General features: G+C 32.4%; 1 protein-coding gene across 3 annotated transcripts in view; it reads left to right on the top strand.

The window, feature by feature from the left end:
- Positions 1-19,809, top strand: part of LOC142325168 (modular serine protease-like) — a 99,340-nt gene that overhangs the window by 7,133 nt on the left and 72,398 nt on the right. For 2 of the 3 annotated variants that reach the window (XM_075366584.1, XM_075366582.1), the window contains exons 1-2: positions 5,215-5,362; positions 13,749-13,821. In XM_075366584.1, coding sequence (XP_075222699.1) covers positions 5,281-5,362; positions 13,749-13,821 — 155 coding nt within the window. In that variant the 5' untranslated portion in view covers positions 5,215-5,280. Of the gene's footprint in view, positions 1-5,214; positions 5,363-13,748; positions 13,822-19,809 lie in introns of those variants that run through there. The other variant, XM_075366583.1, reaches the window with a different exon arrangement.

Here is a 19,809-nt window from a genome sequence, read left to right as displayed (position 1 = left end):
CGTTATTTAACGCGTTAATGCCCTCTTTTATGGAATAGAGTGCAATTTTTTTGCCCAACAGTTAACTTAATAATTGTTTTAGTTGACGTCATGTTATATCACCATTCTTATTTTACTTCATTTTTATTTCGCACCTTTTCTTAAACACTTTTTAGTGCAGTTAAAGCTTCTGGTAACCTCCTTGAAATTTTCTTCCACGAGCACTATTATATGCAGAGAAGAATAAATAAACAATGAATAAGTACACTTCTGATAGCTACTATGACATAGTAGTGCAATCCATACATCGAATTTATGAAAAATCTTAGTATCTTCGAAATACAGTTTTTAAATAGTTTTATTTTTTCCATATAAAAATGTAACTTATTAAAAGTTGAACAATAAAAAATTAAGCAAACATATAACGGTAACTATCAGTCATATATCTAACACCACACTAATAGGAACAGAGAAGAATAAGAATACTTAATTTCTCAGTACTTATTTTAAAGTTAAGTAAGTGAAATTTACAGTTCTGAATTTGAAATTATTTAACAAAATCGAACACGTTTTTATTCACAAGATGACTGTTTTTACACACACACAAACACACACACACACACACACACACACACACACACACACACACACGGAACTTTAAAAATATCGTATTTAGAGTTTCAGTATTGTCAATCTTATACGTACTTAACTTTAATTTTTGTATTTAGTATTTTATGAGCCTTTTTTTATACAAAAAAAAACCAACATCTATCCTAGTAAAATTAGATTATCGAGAAATTTATTTATTCATAATTAATTAGCGTAATGAACAAGCTGATATTTAAAAATATCTATTTTTTATGATGAGAAATGAATTCCTTTAACGTGTGAAAAATACCAAGCTTGACCGAGATTTAAATCCAGTACCTATGAGGTGAAAGGCAGAGAAATCACGCCATTCAGGTTAAAATATTCTTTTAAAATATTTATTTAAAAATGTTTTTCAATTAATAATACATATGTCAAAATATTTCCGGTTTTTAATTTGTAACTAAAAACAAAATATTTGCGTAAAAACTGATGATAAATATTAACATACATGAAGATGTTATTTTAAGTAAGCTATTATTATTTTAATGCAAAGAATAGAAAGGACATGAGGAATGCATAAAACCAGTGAAATGACGATAAATGAACGAAAATCAGCAGACCTTCGTTGCTGAGTAGGTACGTCTCGGCATTTCGTGCGGAGGTTCCGGGTTCGAATCCCGGTCAGGCATTATAACTTTTCATACGCTACCACTTTCCAACGGACGATGAGAGTCCGGAAGTTGAGACCCACTCTTTCAAAAAAAAATATTTGTGTACTTGATGGTAATTTTCATTTATATATAAGATGAGGTAGTAATTTTTAAGGAGATCAGAGATTGGAGTCCATCTATATTTTTTTATTACTAGGATCAACTTCATTGTTTATAGATTTAATAATAAATACAGTTATAGATTATTCGAATAGTTAATTCCAATTTGACTTGCCATTTAACTGAATTATATTTAGCAAAAAGGAGACTAAAACAGTTTTAAGATCATTTATTTGTATTAGATACCATAGCTAAATGGTTGTAGGTGACTTGACATGAATCACTTTCGTTAGTTTTTACAAAGATCACACTGTACGTTGTGAGATAAGATACGTACAAAAATATATGATGTGGACACCGCATTACTTTTTTGTACTCCTATTAAATTACATATACACATTTTTTTTTTTTTTTAAATGAAAAGTGTATAAAAAGTTATTTCATTAATAACTTCTGATATTTTTTCCTTTTTTTATTGTTATTATTGAATTACTATTTATCGGAAAAGTTTTTTTACAATGAGAGGTTAATAATTATTATTAAATCAATATACTTAAAAAAAAGTTATAAAAAAGGAGATGAAGTCTTATTCGAACCGGTATGTCTTCCCCTTGTATGATCCAAATATTTCATTAATTAAAATTTTATTTAGCTATAACTCTGGAACCAATGAAAATAATTACCACTTACGATATATCGTTGAAAAGCTCTTAATGATGGCTGATTACTGCAGTTAAGAAAAAGTCCAAAATGAAATTTTTTGGATTTTGGGCTTTTTTTGACACTTTTGGTTCAGTCGATTTCAATCAAAAGGGGAGGTGCACAAATAGATGTTACAACAGTCCTAAATACAAAATTTCAACATCCTACGTCTAATTGTTTATGAGTTATGCAAGATACGTACAGACGTCACGCCGTAACTAGTCAAAATGGATATTTCCGTTAAAATCTGAAAACCGAAATTTTTCGTGATCACACTTCCTATACTATCTACAAGGAAAAAAATTACGTATTAGTTCTATCAAATCCTATTCCGGATTTATTGTAATTCTAACTAATCAGTGTTCACAATAGTGCTTCCGATATTTAGTACGAGATCATCATGTGATTTACAATGAATACATGACTGAATTTGTAGAAGAAATATAAAACATTACGTACGCCATGATTTAGAATTGAGAAGAAATCTCTTAAGCGAACACCTTGGTTTCCCCCAGGGCCACTGTACGTCTACATTTACTAACGCATTTCAAATTCTCAGAAGAATTACGAATTGTGAAGTCCTTAATTTACTAGTTACAGTAATCAGATAGACACATCTTACTTTCTTTTTATTTTTATACCCGGTTAAGGAAATCAAGAATTTATTTATTCACTCAGTACTTTTTTTGTTAGTCTTTAGTGTACTACTTCAATTTTTTTGTACCGTAAATAAAACATTTTCAAATATTAAAATTTCTCTAATTTAATAATACACGTATTCTTTATACCAAACAGGGGAATGGACAAAGCTTTGGGGGCATACCAAAGGGGAATGGAGATATAGAAAAATGGACAAAGCCGAAGATATTGGGACATATCCACTAGAAATATATTGATATTTTCATTGTACAAGAGATTACACAATAAAACTTGCAACCCTCCAAAAACAAACTGGTTATCTTCTTTTAATAGCCTACGATGTAAAAAAAAATTCTCTCCTGAAACGCACACTAAAAGAGCAATTTGTACAAATTTTTTTTAAAATGAAATTATAATTTAAACTAATACTCAGTATTTTTATTTTTGGTAGTACTGTAAACATAATTTATCAATATTGTTGAAGTGAATATAAACATTTTGGAAAAATGGGAAGTAAAAAAGGACAGATCTTTGCCGTGAATCGAACCCAAGATCAACTGATCTATAAACTATCGCGCTAACTGCTATATTAAATCACTAGCTATAACACTAGCTGCATCAAGTTTCCAAAAATATTTGTTTATAGTATATAAATAAGTTTTTGAAATGTTATAATTAATATCCAATATGCCTCGGTTAAGTAAATGACGCACACTTGAGATATGAGAATTAATGAACTCAATGAAAAATAAATAATTCATACGGTTTTGAAAGAATGTTATTGACCTTTAAAAATAAACAATTAGAATTTTCAGGAATAAGCGGGTCATCACGATCTTCCCCCCCAAAAAAATAAGATCACACCTACCTGCGAATTTATTTAAAAAAGGGAAAGTGGTTTTGGAATTAGGTTTGTACGTAAAAAAAAAAAAAAAAAAAAAATGGGCAAACCAGAGAGGTTATCAGTTATTTTATTTTACAGTTTTTTAAATTTAAAATATTGCTAGTCCACAGCTATCCATATGAAATAGCCATTCCAAGAAACAGAAAAAATGAAACCTCCATCTTTGTAAAAGTAAAAAAAGAGTGCAGAAAAAGACGTAAATAATCTGCTGCCATGTCTGAGCGAGGTAAGTTAGTTCGCTGCAGGGGAAATATAAATATGTATTTTTTCTTTAAATTTAATAATAAACATAAGTTACCTAAGTTTTGTCCTAATTTCATGATTTTTTTTACATGAAAATAGTTCGATTAACAGAATGATATCAGCGTATATCATTGATACAATAATTTAATATTGAACAGTGATGAAGGCAAACAATGAAAATATTTTCATTTCATGAAAGAGAATTATGTTACGTAGAGAATTTTTTGTTTCATAGACCTTATTGAATTTAATAAACAACTTTTCCATTTAAACTACATGAAAACATTACAAAAGGATTTCCAGAACAACTTCCTCTACAAAATAGCAAAAGAATTATAAAAATCGATCATTTGATGAAGAAGAGTACGGCTTGAACAAAAATCAAAAATTAATAAAATTAAACACATTCGGGTTGGATCGAGAATCCTCTTTTTTTGAAGTTAGCTCCAGAAGTGTATAAAATTCTGTTTCAAACCTGAAACCATAAACAAAGGTTTTTGACAAATATATATATATATAAAAAACCTCTTCCGCAATCTTGCGGAAGAAGACTGACTTTTCGTTTATTTAATTTGGTTTTAATATTTTTTTAATATAGTTTAATATTTGTATAAATACAAAAGGAAACCCCCCAATTAAAGTGAATGGTATTTTTGTACTTATACCTCAGAATGCAAAGAAAATTCATTTTCATCTCTCCCCCTCCCACCATGCGACCGAAAGTAATACCATAATTTTCTTCGAAAAGTCGGTAAAAACAATTCTTCAAACAGACATCAGAGAAATTTTCATTTCGATATTACATTGGATTTTGTTTAACAAATAATTTATTTATACGTTTATTCGTCTTTTTGTACATTAAACGATGTATTTCTTTTTGTATATTAGTGTAATCAAATATATTATTTTTGTGATTCAGTACGGTAAAATAAAGAATGAAATTGTAAAAATTTGAGTAAAAAACATTCATCTTTATTTCTGAACAATTGTAATTTTTTAACAGGAGCAACTTTTGTCAAAAACCGTAAGTAAAGAATCGTTATTTCAAACAAGGAAAACCCGATCCTATTGCAGTAATACACAGTCTTAATCGTGACCCTAGCTGGCTCACGATATCTGATATCGGGAAAAGATATTACGTCATAGAAATAATGTAAAGTATTGGGAATATTCAGAAAGAAAGTTTCCCATTTATGTGTAAATAATTGTAATCAATTTCATATTTAACAATTTTGTTTTAAATTAATATTATTTATTTAATAAAAAGAATAAAATTTTATCACATCAAATTAAATTTTAACATTTTAAAATAAATCTGAAAACTTGAGGGAATTTTTTTTATGGAAAACGGGAATTTTTATAAACGTAGCAAAGATGACCTTTACTATATGAATAACCCTCCGTCCATCCTGTTTTCAGTAGGAACTAGAACGTAATGATTGGTAGGGATTAATGAACGAGCTTGTCATGGGCCACGAGTGGGTTATTGTTTATAATTTGTTTATCTTCACAACGTTTCATTTTATATTATCAGGTAAGTTTGAAAAAAGTCCTAGAATTTATCCTAAGTTGTATGTATTAAAATTGTATAAATAACTGTAATTTAATTGCAAAAGTAATAGTATAATTAAATTTATTGGTAAATTGGTAAATTAATTACCATAATAATCTGTGGAAACCTCCTAAAGTATATCCATTAATAAGCTTATGTGTAAATAACACTATTTACATTTATTAAAATTATATTCTTCTTACCTTAAAATGATACGGATAATTACATGAAAAGCACTATAAACCTATCTGAATAACATGTAATTAACATTCCCGTTTTATTTCATACAACTTTCCTTATCTGTTTTTTATTTTTATTCTAATTTTAAATAACTCAGATTGAAATGGTCTGAAACCGGAATGGATTATATTTTTCTGGGGTATTTTTTTGCGAGAATAAGGAATAAAAAAAATAAAAATAATTTTTCATAATTTATAAATAGTTTAAAGTTATTATTGAAGCGTTACGTCTACTTACAAAGAACAGTTATATACTAGCGATTTCAAAGGTTTTTGCTTGTTTTTTAATTTTTATTTATTATAAATTAAAGTTTTCCTCCTTTTCTATAAATGAAGTCGTCTTGCCAATCGCAAGAATTCTATAAAGAATTAATAATAATAATTATTGAAGGAAAAAGATAAAATTTCTTGATAAAAAATGTAAACTTTCTTCTGAGTAGCATGCAGTCTAGATCTTTACCTTTTTAATAAAAAAGAAGTAATTTTCTTGTACTGGATACATTTTTTTTGTCTTGTTAACGTTCATTTCTCTCAGTTTTTCTGGGATTACGGTGGATGAGTTGAGTGGATGCCCTTCCAATATAAAAAAAATAATAAAGAACTGTGAAAGTTTATAACTTGATAGTTACCGCGATATGCACCTTGAACCTTCCGGAAGAAAAACAGAAACGCTAGCCCTCTAAAAATTTTAAACCAGACATTATCAAAACCTAAGGAGCTTTAATTCGAAATCGTAGCCTGGATTTCCGTGTCTGATTTCATTGTATCATACCTCACAATTTTCTTACCTCCAAGACTCCGCTACGTGGACGGGGTTACCATGAATAATTATTTCTGATATTACTTTGGGAGAGGGGATCAGTAAAATATATACGTCACGTTTTTTGTAATACTTGATGAACTAAATTTTATGAACATTATTACTTTATAAATACTGATTTGTGGTTTTCCAGGTTCTTCAAAATTTTATAGCCGTCATTATAACTTAATGAAAAGACACAAATGACTTTTTATAGAAATGTACTGAATGGAAAATTCATTAATTAATAAAATAATATCAATCATCAATTTTTTATGATTATTACCAAATCATTACTGATTGGAATTCTAAAATAAGATAAAATAGCAAGATGTGATTCCTGAATCGTCCTAAAACTATCGAAATCGTTTTGTACCTTTTTGTTTAATTAAAATTATTTTAAATAAATTCGAAAATAGAATAGGCTTATAAAAAAAAAAATTAAAACCAAAACTAAACGACCATTAGATTATTATGAGGTCATTGTCAGTAGAGTTATTTATATTAAAAAAAATCTTAATGCAAACAAAAACTATATATATATATATATATATACTATTATATAAAGAGGAATGGGGTTTTTTGTTCGGGTTAAACAAAAAAAAAAACTACTCGATCTATCGCTACTAAATTTTTACCCATGTTTCTTGGCATAACTGAGAAGATTTTTGGATATATTTCATCTTGAAAAAATATAGATATATAAATGTATATATGTAGCAATGGTGGTTCGCCGTTTGAAGCAAAATTTTAATGAATCGAACGAATTAATGATCTGTGAACAGAGTTTTAACTGAATGATTTGAAACAATCGAATAAATAATATTACATAATAATAGACTTAAATTAATTAATTTATCTATACTATTATATAAATAGGAAGGGTTTTTTTTTGTTCGGGATAAACTGAAAAATACTCGGTTTATTGCTATTAAAGTTTTACCCTTGTTTCTTGTTATATATGAGAAGGTTTTTGGATATATTTCATCTCGAAAAAAATATATGTTGTATTGGAGATTTGCCAGTTGAAGATCAAACTTTAACGAATTGAATTAATGAATCGTGAACTGTGAGTATCTTATCACTGTGTGAGCTGAGTTTGAACTGATTGTTTATGAACATCTAAAAACCAATTTCTAGAATTTTTGAATTTCATTCCGAGTTTCAAGTGTTAAAATAGATTTTTGAATTTTTTTAAACCCTGTTATTTTTTTAGTTTCTCTGTACAAATTAAGAAATCAACCAGATTTTTGGTGAATATCTTCATGTCAATAAAACAGTTTCTAGAGGTTTGAAATACACCTTGTAATAGGGTGAAGAAAGGTAAAAAAAATGTTGAACAATGTTTGAAATTTTCCCAATCCCGACTCTTCAGAAATACTCTTCAGATAAATATTTAAAAACAGTTTTCGAGTTTTTTTTTAATTCCGATTTTTTTAAGGAATGCGAAGGTACGACTATATGGCGCTGCGTCTCAGCCAATACATCTGCATTTTCTTTACGAAGTTCCTACGTTGGGATATTTCGGTAGCCCACCACCCCTCAGTTATAAGGCCAAGGCCCTTACCTGCGGTCCTCGTAATGCCCTCGGCCATAAACGTGCCAGAGACACATACCGGGCTCAGATATCTCCCCTCAGCTATCCTTGACCTAGGCCTCCGGCCTCTTCGGGGGCTATCCTCGGACTGACAAGTGAATGTCAATCCTGTCGCGTCTTTCAGCGTCAATAACCATTCTATGTGGCTTACTACGTCCTAAACCCTATCACCACTCAACCAATACAGCCGTTGACACCGTTACTATATGTATGACTGGCTGCACCTGCCTCTGGTTACTTGACTAAAAAACATAAAATAAAAAGATTGACCGCTACAGGAAACGCAAGTGTATACTGGAAACGCTACGGGGAGCTAGTATATATACAAACTTATAATATGAATGTATGATTATATATCTATTAGTTTTAAATAAATATATTTATCATATATTGTTTATTTAATAATTATCTACTTTGTCATTTTTTAAATTTATGCTTATTGATAGGTGAGAAATACGATTCCTCAGTAAATATTCCTGTTTAATATTCGAAGTGGCTTTATATATTTCTTTAAATAGATTTTGAGCGCTTTATTATTTTCGAATTTATTTTAATATTCGTTTAGCTTCTTTTTTTAAGAAAATTATTGAAACCATTATCTTTTAACGAGATAAAAAAATTATAAAAAGTATCTAAGAAAAATAGTTCTCTACTACAAAGATACCGCATCGCAAAAATATTCGATCTTTCAGTCCCTGACACAGCAGTCGAGTTCAAATCTTTTTTTTTGTGTCGATTTTACTCACATTTTTGATTTTTGACAGTAACCCTACTATTTTTTTCAACTTCCATATTCTTTAGCATATCGAGATCGGGAAAGAGAAAATGAAAAATTAACTATTACACACTGTTAAAGATAAGCTTAAAAATATAAATTGCCACGGGTAAGGATACAATGGCCTACATTCATTTTACATGGTCATTACATGGTTTTTAGGTAACCATTTAGCTCTTGTAGTGGCGTTTCGAGATTTGATTGGTAGACAACAGCTGGGTGGTGATATAATACCCTAATCAAACACCCAGCAACGGTTGTGTAAATAGTAAATATGTTTTACATTTTAATTTTCGTGATAAATTTATTTTTTTCTATAGTAGAATTTTTTTTGAATATTTTTAATTTGCGAGTTGTAAAAATGAACGTCAATTGATTTCTTTTAAAAATTGTAAATATTTACATCATATAAAAAGCAATTATTCTGAGAATACAAGAGAGATTAAAAATAAATTGATTTTGATTTCGATATTTGTTGTTAGAAATATGTACACTACTTTAACAGTCAAAATCTTAGATCTTATACAATATCGAAGTAGTTATTAATCTTTCAACGAATATCAAGTTCCCTTATTTTCATAAGAAGCCCGAGATTAATTTTTTAATAAATCTGTATCACAAATGAAGTTGTTAAGATATGTATCAGATCGTTTGAAGAAAGTACTAAAAAATATCAATGTATATGTATCATAAATTTATCGTATCGTAATTTTTTTTGCATATCGTTAAATACGAATCGTATCTTAAATTTCGAAGAACAATCGACATTTAATATATTACACTGGTAGGGAAGTGGACGGAGAATATTTGTAACTTGTCCACTGTATGTGTGCCATTTAATTACGTACAGTTGACATAGCAACCATAATATACATTGCCTTTCAGTAGTTGATAAAAAGATGAAACATTGAATTGTAGCAAAAAATTTGCTTCATTGAACCATCAGGTATGACTAAACAACACTGTAATGTGCTGCACGATAAAATAAATGTAATCCTTTATAATTGTTTTTTCTGATATTATAGAATTAAAAACTATAAAATCGTTGAGATCAAAATGAAATTTACAAAAAAATTAAAAATAAACAAAAGAAAAGAAGAGATTCGTCAGGTAATTTTTTTGTTGATAATTCGTCAGATAATTTTACACTTCACCTGTGCCATCTGACAAGCCGGTAACGGGGGTAGCCCTCGTAAATTTTCCAGTACCCGATTGTTTTTTATTACAGGAGAGCACAGGAATATGGTCCACGGCTGCAGGCGGCTGGCTACATGACAGAGTTATGAAAAATGCACATTCATTTCGATGTTTATTTTGATAAGAGCCAAAACTTATCTTTTCATGTCAAATGTTTAAAATTTTTGGTGAACTAAATTTTTAGCGACTTATTTTGTCGCCTTTTGAATACGGATTTCAAAATGTAAGGGGCATTTTCGTACGAACTGATTTTTATAATTTAAGTTATAAATTTTATCGGCTCATAATTTTTAATAATATATCAATAAAAATAAAAGAGAAGTGACGGCTAGGATTAAACCAGATAATTTTAATATAAATAAAAACATCTAATACATGTATATTTGAACAATTTAACGTTTAACAGGTAAAACATCAAAGTAAAAAATAATTTATTCGAGGAGATAGTCCAGTTTTGTTACGCCCAGATATCCATAGAGTTATAAAAACTTACCAACCTCCAGTGCGGTTGGTTTTGCTTGTCTTGTTCGGGTTTCTTCTGCAGTCAGGTGTTTCTGAAGCCACGTTTTTACATATGGTTCTGGGTTCCAGTCTGTCAAGTTTGGGCCAAGTTTGTATCTGCTAGATGTAAGCAAACGGGTCACTGACTCACAGCGATTGCTCTGTATTGTAGGATATGTTTAGGCAACACTAGTGTCCTAGACCATTTTCCAGTGTCAAACCCACCGGGCTAAAGGTCCACCGATCTAATGGTCATCGCAAATCAGCTGATTTCGAAGTCGAGTCTAAGGTTCAAATCCTAGTAAAGGCAGTTACTTTTATAAGGATTTGAATATTAAATCGTGGATCCCGGTATTCTTTGGTGGTTGGGTTTCAATTAACCACACATCTCAGGAACGGTCAACTGAGGTTGAACAAGACTACACTTCATTTACATTCATACATGTCATCGGAAATAATACCTTACGGTGGTTCCGGAGGCTAAAAACAGAAAAGAGAGATTGCCACACCATTTAAGAAAATATCTTTCATTAAGAAATATAACAATGAATATCTAATGTTAAAATAAAACGTAGGCTAGACTCTAATTTAAAACTAATCTTATGTGAAAGGACAATATTAATTTCTCCGAAACAACAGTACCGGAACGGCATTCTGGTATCCATACAGTCCTGGTCGCTATGGAACACTAGATGTCATTGAAGGAAACGCAGTAATTACGAATGAAGTAGAAACTTTTGATGGTTTATACAAATATTTACTTATACATGTAAAGACAAAAACTAATGCGCTTTTCAAGGAAATTTGTTTAAGTTGATGTTGATGGCGTCAAAATCAATTATTTTGTCATATAACCAGTCTGGAAACATGGCTGTTACACCAGTAGAGAAAGCTTTTTATTTTCACTAATTAGCTAAAACAACTTTGTTACTATCGTGGAGCGACGTTTCAGAACAAAGTACGGTTAATGACCCCTATTACGACAATCCATTCAGACTAAAAAAAGCAATTACAAAACACATTGATGCGTTTTCTAATTTCTGAGTAAATGTTCTAGAATACGTCCCGTATCAGAAGAACAGTAGATTCTATTCGCGTAGTCTTGTACTGACGTAGTCCAAGTAAATAAACTAGAGTAGTAAGTTAAGAATTAAACATTCCGTAACTGAGCGTGTGAAAAATTTTGTAGGATCAGTAGAAAATAACGTCTTATAAATTACACTAAGTCCAAAGTTTAAGTACATAAATAAATATATATATATATATATTAAATGAAATTTAAACCACCTAAACACAGTAAATAGTTAAGTTAAACTTACCATATTAATACCAACAATCGACTTTTCCTGAATCCTCAGTTGGAATTTAATTCTACACTTACATTAAAATAAAATTGTTTTTTATAATTTATGAATTTTGGATTTGTTCATTTTGAGTACCAGCTGAACATATTGGATCCTGCACAAATTGATTCTTGAAATTAATGTAGCATTTTAACTTATATATTTACTATGTTTTGGTAGTTTAAACTTAATTTAATATTAATTTTATTTTTGGTAGTTTAAATTTCATTTAATATTAAATTTTATTAGCAGAGCGGTTGTCAATATGTTAATGAATTATTTGAATTTAATATATATATATATATATATATATGTGTGTGTGTGTATTTATAGTGACATTAACGATTTTGTTTGTCAAAATTTGTAGTTTTTAAATTAATGTTACCCTTTCCAAAGATAGAAGAAGCAAATAACTGATCAACGATCTTGTTTTGATCAGTTAAATTATATGAATTAGAAGAGTCACTTGTGAACAGGCATTCTTCCTTAAGGAGATCCCATCTTTAAAATCAAATAGTGTGTGGAAGTGCAGAATCGAACTACATTATTTTTAGCCAGTGTCCGAGTTGAAGTACGCTTTCCCATTTTTTTGTAATATAAGAAGATACTTTTTTACAAATCGTGTTCTCCTTGTGTAATCTTGGCTGAGAGCATACAAAAAGTGTTTTACCCACATAATATTTCTTTTCCTAAATGATGATCTACAAAATAAGAAGACATCATCCAACTTGTAATTAAAACAAATCACTTTCACTCACAATCTTTTAGATACATCTTTTTTTAATTGGATATGAGAAATTTTATGCTTTTAGATTTGTACTAATATCTTTGAAGATGGTTCTCTATAAAAGTTGGCCATAACTGGTTCATTTATGATAGTAAATAACTAAATTTATGGTAGTTTGTCTTAGGTCATCTCATATATTTGTTATTAGTTTAAATTAAATCCTTACAATTATATACTTATACTAAGTTGTTTGGTATGTACTTATACCAAAGTTTTTTTAACTAGTTCTTTTTAAGTCTGATACACTTATATCTAATCATCATCTATGCATTATCAGTGACTGAAGGAAGCTACACATGTTTAATAGAGTGGTTTAATGATAGTAAATAATCTTTCATTACCATTCATTAACTATTTTATGTATATCTTAAAAATAATATGTGTCTATGATTTTTACTGATCAATGTTGTGGGTAACATGATTTAAAAAAATCACAATTTGTTGACAAACAATGTATAAGGTAGTATAAGATAGGTAAGCTATCTTTTATATGATAAATTATCTGTTTTTAAAATGAAATTAAAGCCTTATTAGCTGAATAGATTTTCCTATAAAACATTATTATTAAAAATAAACAATATGGTGTAACTGCCACCATGAACATTAGTAAAAGCTAACCTACATATTACTGAAGGACATGTTGGAATTTAATAAAAAAGGAAACTGAGAATAATAACAAAATATTATGCTTAGAATAATTAATTTTTAATCTGTCTGGTTTAGCGAACAGTATTATAGATAAAGTGAGTAAAATTAATTCAAACATTGAAGATGATATATAATAATTATCATTAAAATTAATCAAATCATAAAAATTAATAATTATCATTAAAATAATTATCAATAATCATTAAAAATAAGCAGATGTGAAATATTGATTTGTTTAGAAAAATCTTTGTATCACTGGGTAATTGTTGTAGAAGAAATTAAATTTCATATAAAGTATTTACGCAAAAAACATAATAAAAAAGAGCTATAAATAAAAAAGAGCTATAAAAAAGAGAATATAAATGTGACTATTGAGATAAAAAACAACAATGCAGAACAATTATAATTCTATGCAGTTGTACATACTCATATGTATATCAAAAGTTTAAATGAATATTATTTTTATTAGAAATTTGTTTCAGGTATGCATGAAACAACTGCATATAATATTCCTTTAAATGCAAATGAAAGTCAAAGGATAAAAAGACAGATATGGTAAGAATCCACTAATATTTTTCAATCTGTATATCTTTAGAGTTAATGAATAAAATTTCCAGCTTAACTGATTTGTTTACTAAATATATTTATAAAAAATCTGATGTGGACACCAGATGAGTTTCTTGTACGTCTATTAAATTACATATACTCATTGTTTGCTACATTTCATTTAAACTTATTTCATTAAACAAGTAAGGTACGATCCTCCAATTCTTTAATAAAGTGTACAGTTACACAATTTCTGAAACGTTCGTTTTTATTAACATCAAATGTTTATACAATTATTAATTCAACAATCTTACAATGAAGTATTAGGATAGAGTAAACATCCCTTTATTAATTGTATTACTAGATAAGTATTATTTATATCTTTGTGAGTTGCTGATTGACAAAAGTTTCAAATTTTTGGTGTGTCATATAAATAAAAGTTAATAATTAAACTATTCTGTTTAGTGAACTCTTATATACTGGTTACAAATGTTGATTTTGACCTTATGATGTAAAATATTCCATTTTTATTATTGGATTATTTGGTGAATAATCAAAAATGAAAAAGAAACAATCTTACAGGAAAAAGAAAGATAATGTGAAGAAATATATCTCAAAAAAACGATAAGAAGCCGAATATGAAGAGGAAGAAAATGTTAAGAACCAGGGAAGAACAAAAAAAATTAAGAGAAGATGATAAATATAAAGAGGAAGAAAATGTTAAAACCAAAGAAAGAATAATAAAAAAGAAAATGTTCCAAACCAAGAAAAAAAAAACACGAAGAAAATGTTGCAAACAAGGAAAGAATAAAAACATTAAGAATGACATTCAGTGCTATTATAAGTAATAGACATTTGGTGAAGTTTCACTTCATGCTGTTGAAATTGATTAATAATAAATTATATTTAGATTCTATTAGATAAACCAAGTAGTAAAGAATATTGAGATAAGACATGTTACTTTAATTTTTCAGGAAAGTACTTTCATGGGATCTTGCATTTTGTCATAATTAACAGTATAGAGAAATAATATGAATCTTGAAAAGATTAATATTAGTAAAATAATAAATTATCTTGACAGTAGATACCACTTAAATTAATACAAAAAATTATTCCAAATCAATTCTAAAATAAAGTCACTGAAAAAAATAAAAATCAACATAATATTTCTAAGGGCACACTCAAAAATTTACAGAAAGAAGAGATATTTTTAAGAATAATGAATTTGTGTACATTAGTCTACAGGAATAAGTATTTTACAGGAATTAAACTTAATTAATAATATAATTAATAGTAATTATGAACTAATAATAATAATAATATTACTATTATTATAAAAAATAATTATACAATTAAATTGTATACTGGTAATTACAAATATATTTATAGGTAATAAATATGAATTTTTTTTTTGGTGGTTTGGAGGAAGTTGAAAATGCATTTACACAAAAAGTGTCAGGCTCCCACTGATGGTATTATCAAATCATCATCAGCAGACTACAGACTAAAACCACCCTCCTTTCTACCAGGACTCGACCCGGAACCGTTTAACACATTACTTTGGGACAAGTACTCATATTCTAGCCTGAGAAGGCTGCTACTTAATTTTCATTATCCAGATCTCCCTTCTTGATCCTGAGATTACTGACGACGAATCGGGCCACACTCTCCTAGCTGCTCAGGTCACGGAGCATCATCGCAATCATGTTGTGGGGACTGAGGCTCCGAGATCCGCATCTAGTGTCCATCTGGCACCCACTGGGCACATTTGAAAAAGTTGAGCTCGGTGTCGTCCCGTATACCGGGGCAATAGACGCACTCGGGGGACGGCGCTTCCCCTATGACATGGAGATAAGCGCGAGAGTAACCGTGACTCCCTTAAAAACTGGTTCACGTAGTACTTCATCTCCTCATGTGCCTTTCCATCCACGGTCTGACTAGAGGGACAAGCCTTGCGGTCCATCGTACTCTGGTCTCGTGGTTTCCGGTTTCTTGCCATGCGAGAAACGTGCGAGTCCGCTTCTCCTAGGCGATGGTCTCCCTTCCGGTTTCTTACGAATCTTAATGCCTGGTCCCACAATTCCGCCTCGTATAATAGGACGGGATGGACCGTGGAAATCAACAATCGCCATCTGCTGGCTCAGCCAACATTCGTCATGAGCCAGCTGAGAGCTGTTATGGCTCTCGCATCTTTGTTAGCAGCTTTGCTGTTAGCAAAGCTGAGTTTCCGGTCAATCATTACATCGAGGTACTTTGCGGCCGGCTTGATTTCGACAACCTCGTCTCCGACCCGCAGGGAAAGGAAGGTACGCTTCTTCGTTAGAACCACGATCTCTGTTTTACTGGGGACTAGCTACTAAAGTTGAATTCAGTAAGGGAAATTAGAACTAGATTTCGTTGTTGCGATCAACATTTTTGGTGGTATGTCGTGTTTAATTTCCTTCGAATCACGAGAAATTCACGAAATTGGCTCATAATAAGTAGAACTAGGCGCGGGGTTCGCGTTTCCGCGAGCTCGGTTAGCTAGTTCAGAGGGATACGATGTACGACATTCAAGATGTCCGGATGAGGTCTGCAGCTGAGTTAATAAATCACTGATGCAAATGTCTACCGAGGCATTTACATCGGTGGGATCTCAACCCCACCGCCTATGTGATGTAAAAAGGCTTATTCCTATGAGAAGTAAAATGTCAGAGGGCGATAGACGACTCCCGTTAAAGCCTTTTTAAAGCCCCGTTAAAGGGGTGGTGTGGCGACCGGAACATCACTAGGCGAGTGTCTTTCTTTTCGGGGTTGGGATGAAGACTATACAACCCATGGTCATCCAGCCAGGCATTGACTCTGTGCATGGCTCGGCTGAGCCATACTTGGGCGCGTTCCACGTCGCGGTCTGCAACTAGTAGTGCAACACTGTCAGCGTACCCAACCAAGGCCGATTCTTCAGGCATCTCCAGCCTCAGCAAGCCGTCATAAGTTGTGTTCAAAAAATCGACACCTGTGCCGCCCCTAACGTGATGCAGTCCTACGCCAACCTGTCGCGATCTCCTAGATAAGATCGCGGTTCTTTAGGCATGCGTCCACCATTTTGTGGAGGTATCGAAGCGCGTGGAATGAATGCTCCAAGGAACGAATCATATCGCTCCACCGTACAAAGTTGAAAGCGTTTTTTACATCCAATGTAACGAGAAGGACCACATGGCACATGATTGTGGTCCTCTGCTCGCCGTACTGCCTCAACAACCTCTTGGACTGTATCTAGGGTCAACCGACTGTGCCGGAAACCGTACTGGTTGGGTGACAGGCCAACTGCCTGATTTATCTCCGCAACCAGTCTTTTCTTTAACAGCTTCTGCATTACCTTCCCAGCTGTATCAAGTATACACAATGAACGGTTGGAGGACGGCGACTCTGGATCTCCTTTGCCCTTGGGAATCAGTGCAAGACGCGCGGTCTTCCACTTGATGCTGAAAGCTCCAGCCTCCAGACATGCATTATACATGTCTAGAAGCAGACGGGGTCTGCAGCGTCCCATCAACTTGAGCTTTTCGCCTGGTATGACGTCGGGATCAGAGGCTTTTCTAGCCTTCAGCAACCGTAGAACTCCCTCACGTTCCGCCATCGAGAAGAGTGGGAAGTCGCTGAAATCCCGCTTGGCAGGGACCGAGTGGGCCGGGAATAACGTTTTAACAACGTGCTCCGCTTTAGCCTAGTCTAGTGAAGCTGGTTGTGCTTCTCGGTTTCGCTATTTGCGGCGGGGGTGGAAGGCATGACCGTGATCTGTTTGCCGATGCTGGGCGTAATGCGGACGGGGAGTGCCCATCTCTCTTCTCGGTTGTGGAGACAAATTGAAGGTGGGCTGCTTTGAGCTTGCTATGCCGACGTCTAGTGCTGTCCGACATGAGTCGGTCACTTCAGCCCTTGGCAGGGATTGTCTCATAGGTAAGGATATCGGAGCCCTTACTGCGAAGTTCGAATCCTGGGATGTCAGTATCGTGGATCAGGCAGTACTTGACTCCCCAATCCGGGTTAAATTTGTGGGAGGCGGCTAACTGGGGTAACACAGGCAGGATCAATGATCCGCGGCACGCCCAACCGTCTCACCGCCCACACATTGTGACGTCATGACTGGCATAATTATGGTTTATGGACAACTTAACATCCACATCATCCGTGGCAGAGAGTCCACGTATAAACCCTCGTTCTGGAAAGCCTTTGTTTTTGCAAGAGAAGAGAAGGAAGAGCGATAAAGAAAAGGTTATAGATCTGGAAAGGAAGAAGGAAATTCGTATGTTTAGACCGAAGAGTACTAGTTAAGTACCATAATATTTGGTTAAAAAAGAAGAAAGACGGCGACTTTTCAAAAAAACAAGCGCTTTCATGATAGCTCGTGGCATCACGGAAGCTGCTGGTGGACCGGTTAAAGAACACGGAAAACTGCAGTTGGACTTTTTGTGGAAATTGTCAACTATGCTCAATATTTGCGACTACTGAATTCAAAGAAGATCGGAGTTATGGGCATTGAGATATCTCCCCATAATTGCTTAAACACCTCATAAGGCGTTGTCGTGTGCAAGGATTTGCTAAACTGCACAGAAGAGGAGACTATAGATGAAATACATGAACATGGTGTTGTTGCGTGCTGTCGCTTAAACATGCGTCGAAACGGGGAAGTACAACTCTTTGCATCATATTTGTTAACTTTTATTAAACAAAAGTGTCCGGAGAAGATAAAAGCTGGTTTTCATATGTTGGATATTTGGATGTCAGTGATTCGGACATACTCGTTGTACAAGAAAGCAGATATGTGTGTGTGTAGTGAATCATTACACCCGGATGACCCGTGCAGGGATCCTCCTGTCTGTGTCAACTGCCAAGGACACCATTCTGCAATGCCTAGGAACTGTCCTATTTATAAGCAGGAAGTAGCTGTTCAAGAGATCAAGACAACACAGAAAGTTAGCTGCCTTGACACAAGGAAAGCTGTGGTTGGCAGAACGCCAAAGTCCGCGTCTTATGCACAATTTGCTGCTGCTTCTGCCGCCTCCTTCACACCAAAGGATATGGTAACGGAATTGGCGCCAGCCTTAACAAGCTTAGTGGAACAAATTACCGATAGAAATTTGAAGAATTGTACAATTAGGGACAGTATCCCAAAGTCGTCGAGGAAGGTAGACGTAACAAAACATAAGTGTCCTACTCCATCAACGAATGAGACTTCAACCAGCTTAATGGGGAAGGAAATTGAGAGAAAAATGCAGTACAAACTTGCAGCTAAAAATCAGATTGAAAAAAATCCCACTTCGGGAGCTGCGAAACACGAAATCTTCATTTTGGAAAATTAAGATTAAGAAAAGACTACAATGAAGCCTCCGAAATCACAGAGGCCTTAAGCTGAGAAGGCGAGACACTCGGCTGCCCTACACGTTCTTGCAGTGAGTACATCCAGTCTCGTCTGTGATGTACTTCTGACTGCGCCAATGAAGCCGATATCATCTGATGCCGGCAGCAGGAGATCCTCCGCGATTTCTACCGGAGGAACTGAAGGATCGATCTCGGATGTATCAGACACCACAGAATGACATCGAGGCCTTCAGAAAAATTGAGAAGCGGAAGAAAAAAGGATGGCCTAAAGGGAAATCAAGGCGATATATTTGAATAAGAGAAAGATCAGATATTTCAATCAAGCATTTTATAATTAAATGTATTTTTAATTTATATGTATTTTATATTATATAATTTTTATTTATATTTATATGAATTTTTTGAGGTTTTAATATAAGTGTTTTGTATGGTGTTAAAAAGCCAAGGTCCTTTTACATCCTTGTCATACGTTGTTTAATAGATTTTTAATGTATGTTTTAATTTTCAACATGGACAATTATTTTGGTTTGAGAGTTTTGACTAAATTTGTAAGAAATGGTAAGAAAGATTATAAAATAATAAGGACCTTTACATCCTTGTTATGTTGTGTTTACGGCGGTTTCAATATCAATTTTT

This window comes from Lycorma delicatula, chromosome 5, assembly GCF_047948215.1.
Source record: "Lycorma delicatula isolate Av1 chromosome 5, ASM4794821v1, whole genome shotgun sequence".
In the NCBI taxonomy this organism is placed as follows: Eukaryota; Metazoa; Arthropoda; class Insecta; order Hemiptera; family Fulgoridae; genus Lycorma; species Lycorma delicatula.
The sequence above is the reverse complement of the archived record's forward strand: the minus strand, read 5'-3'. Positions and strand labels throughout refer to the sequence as shown.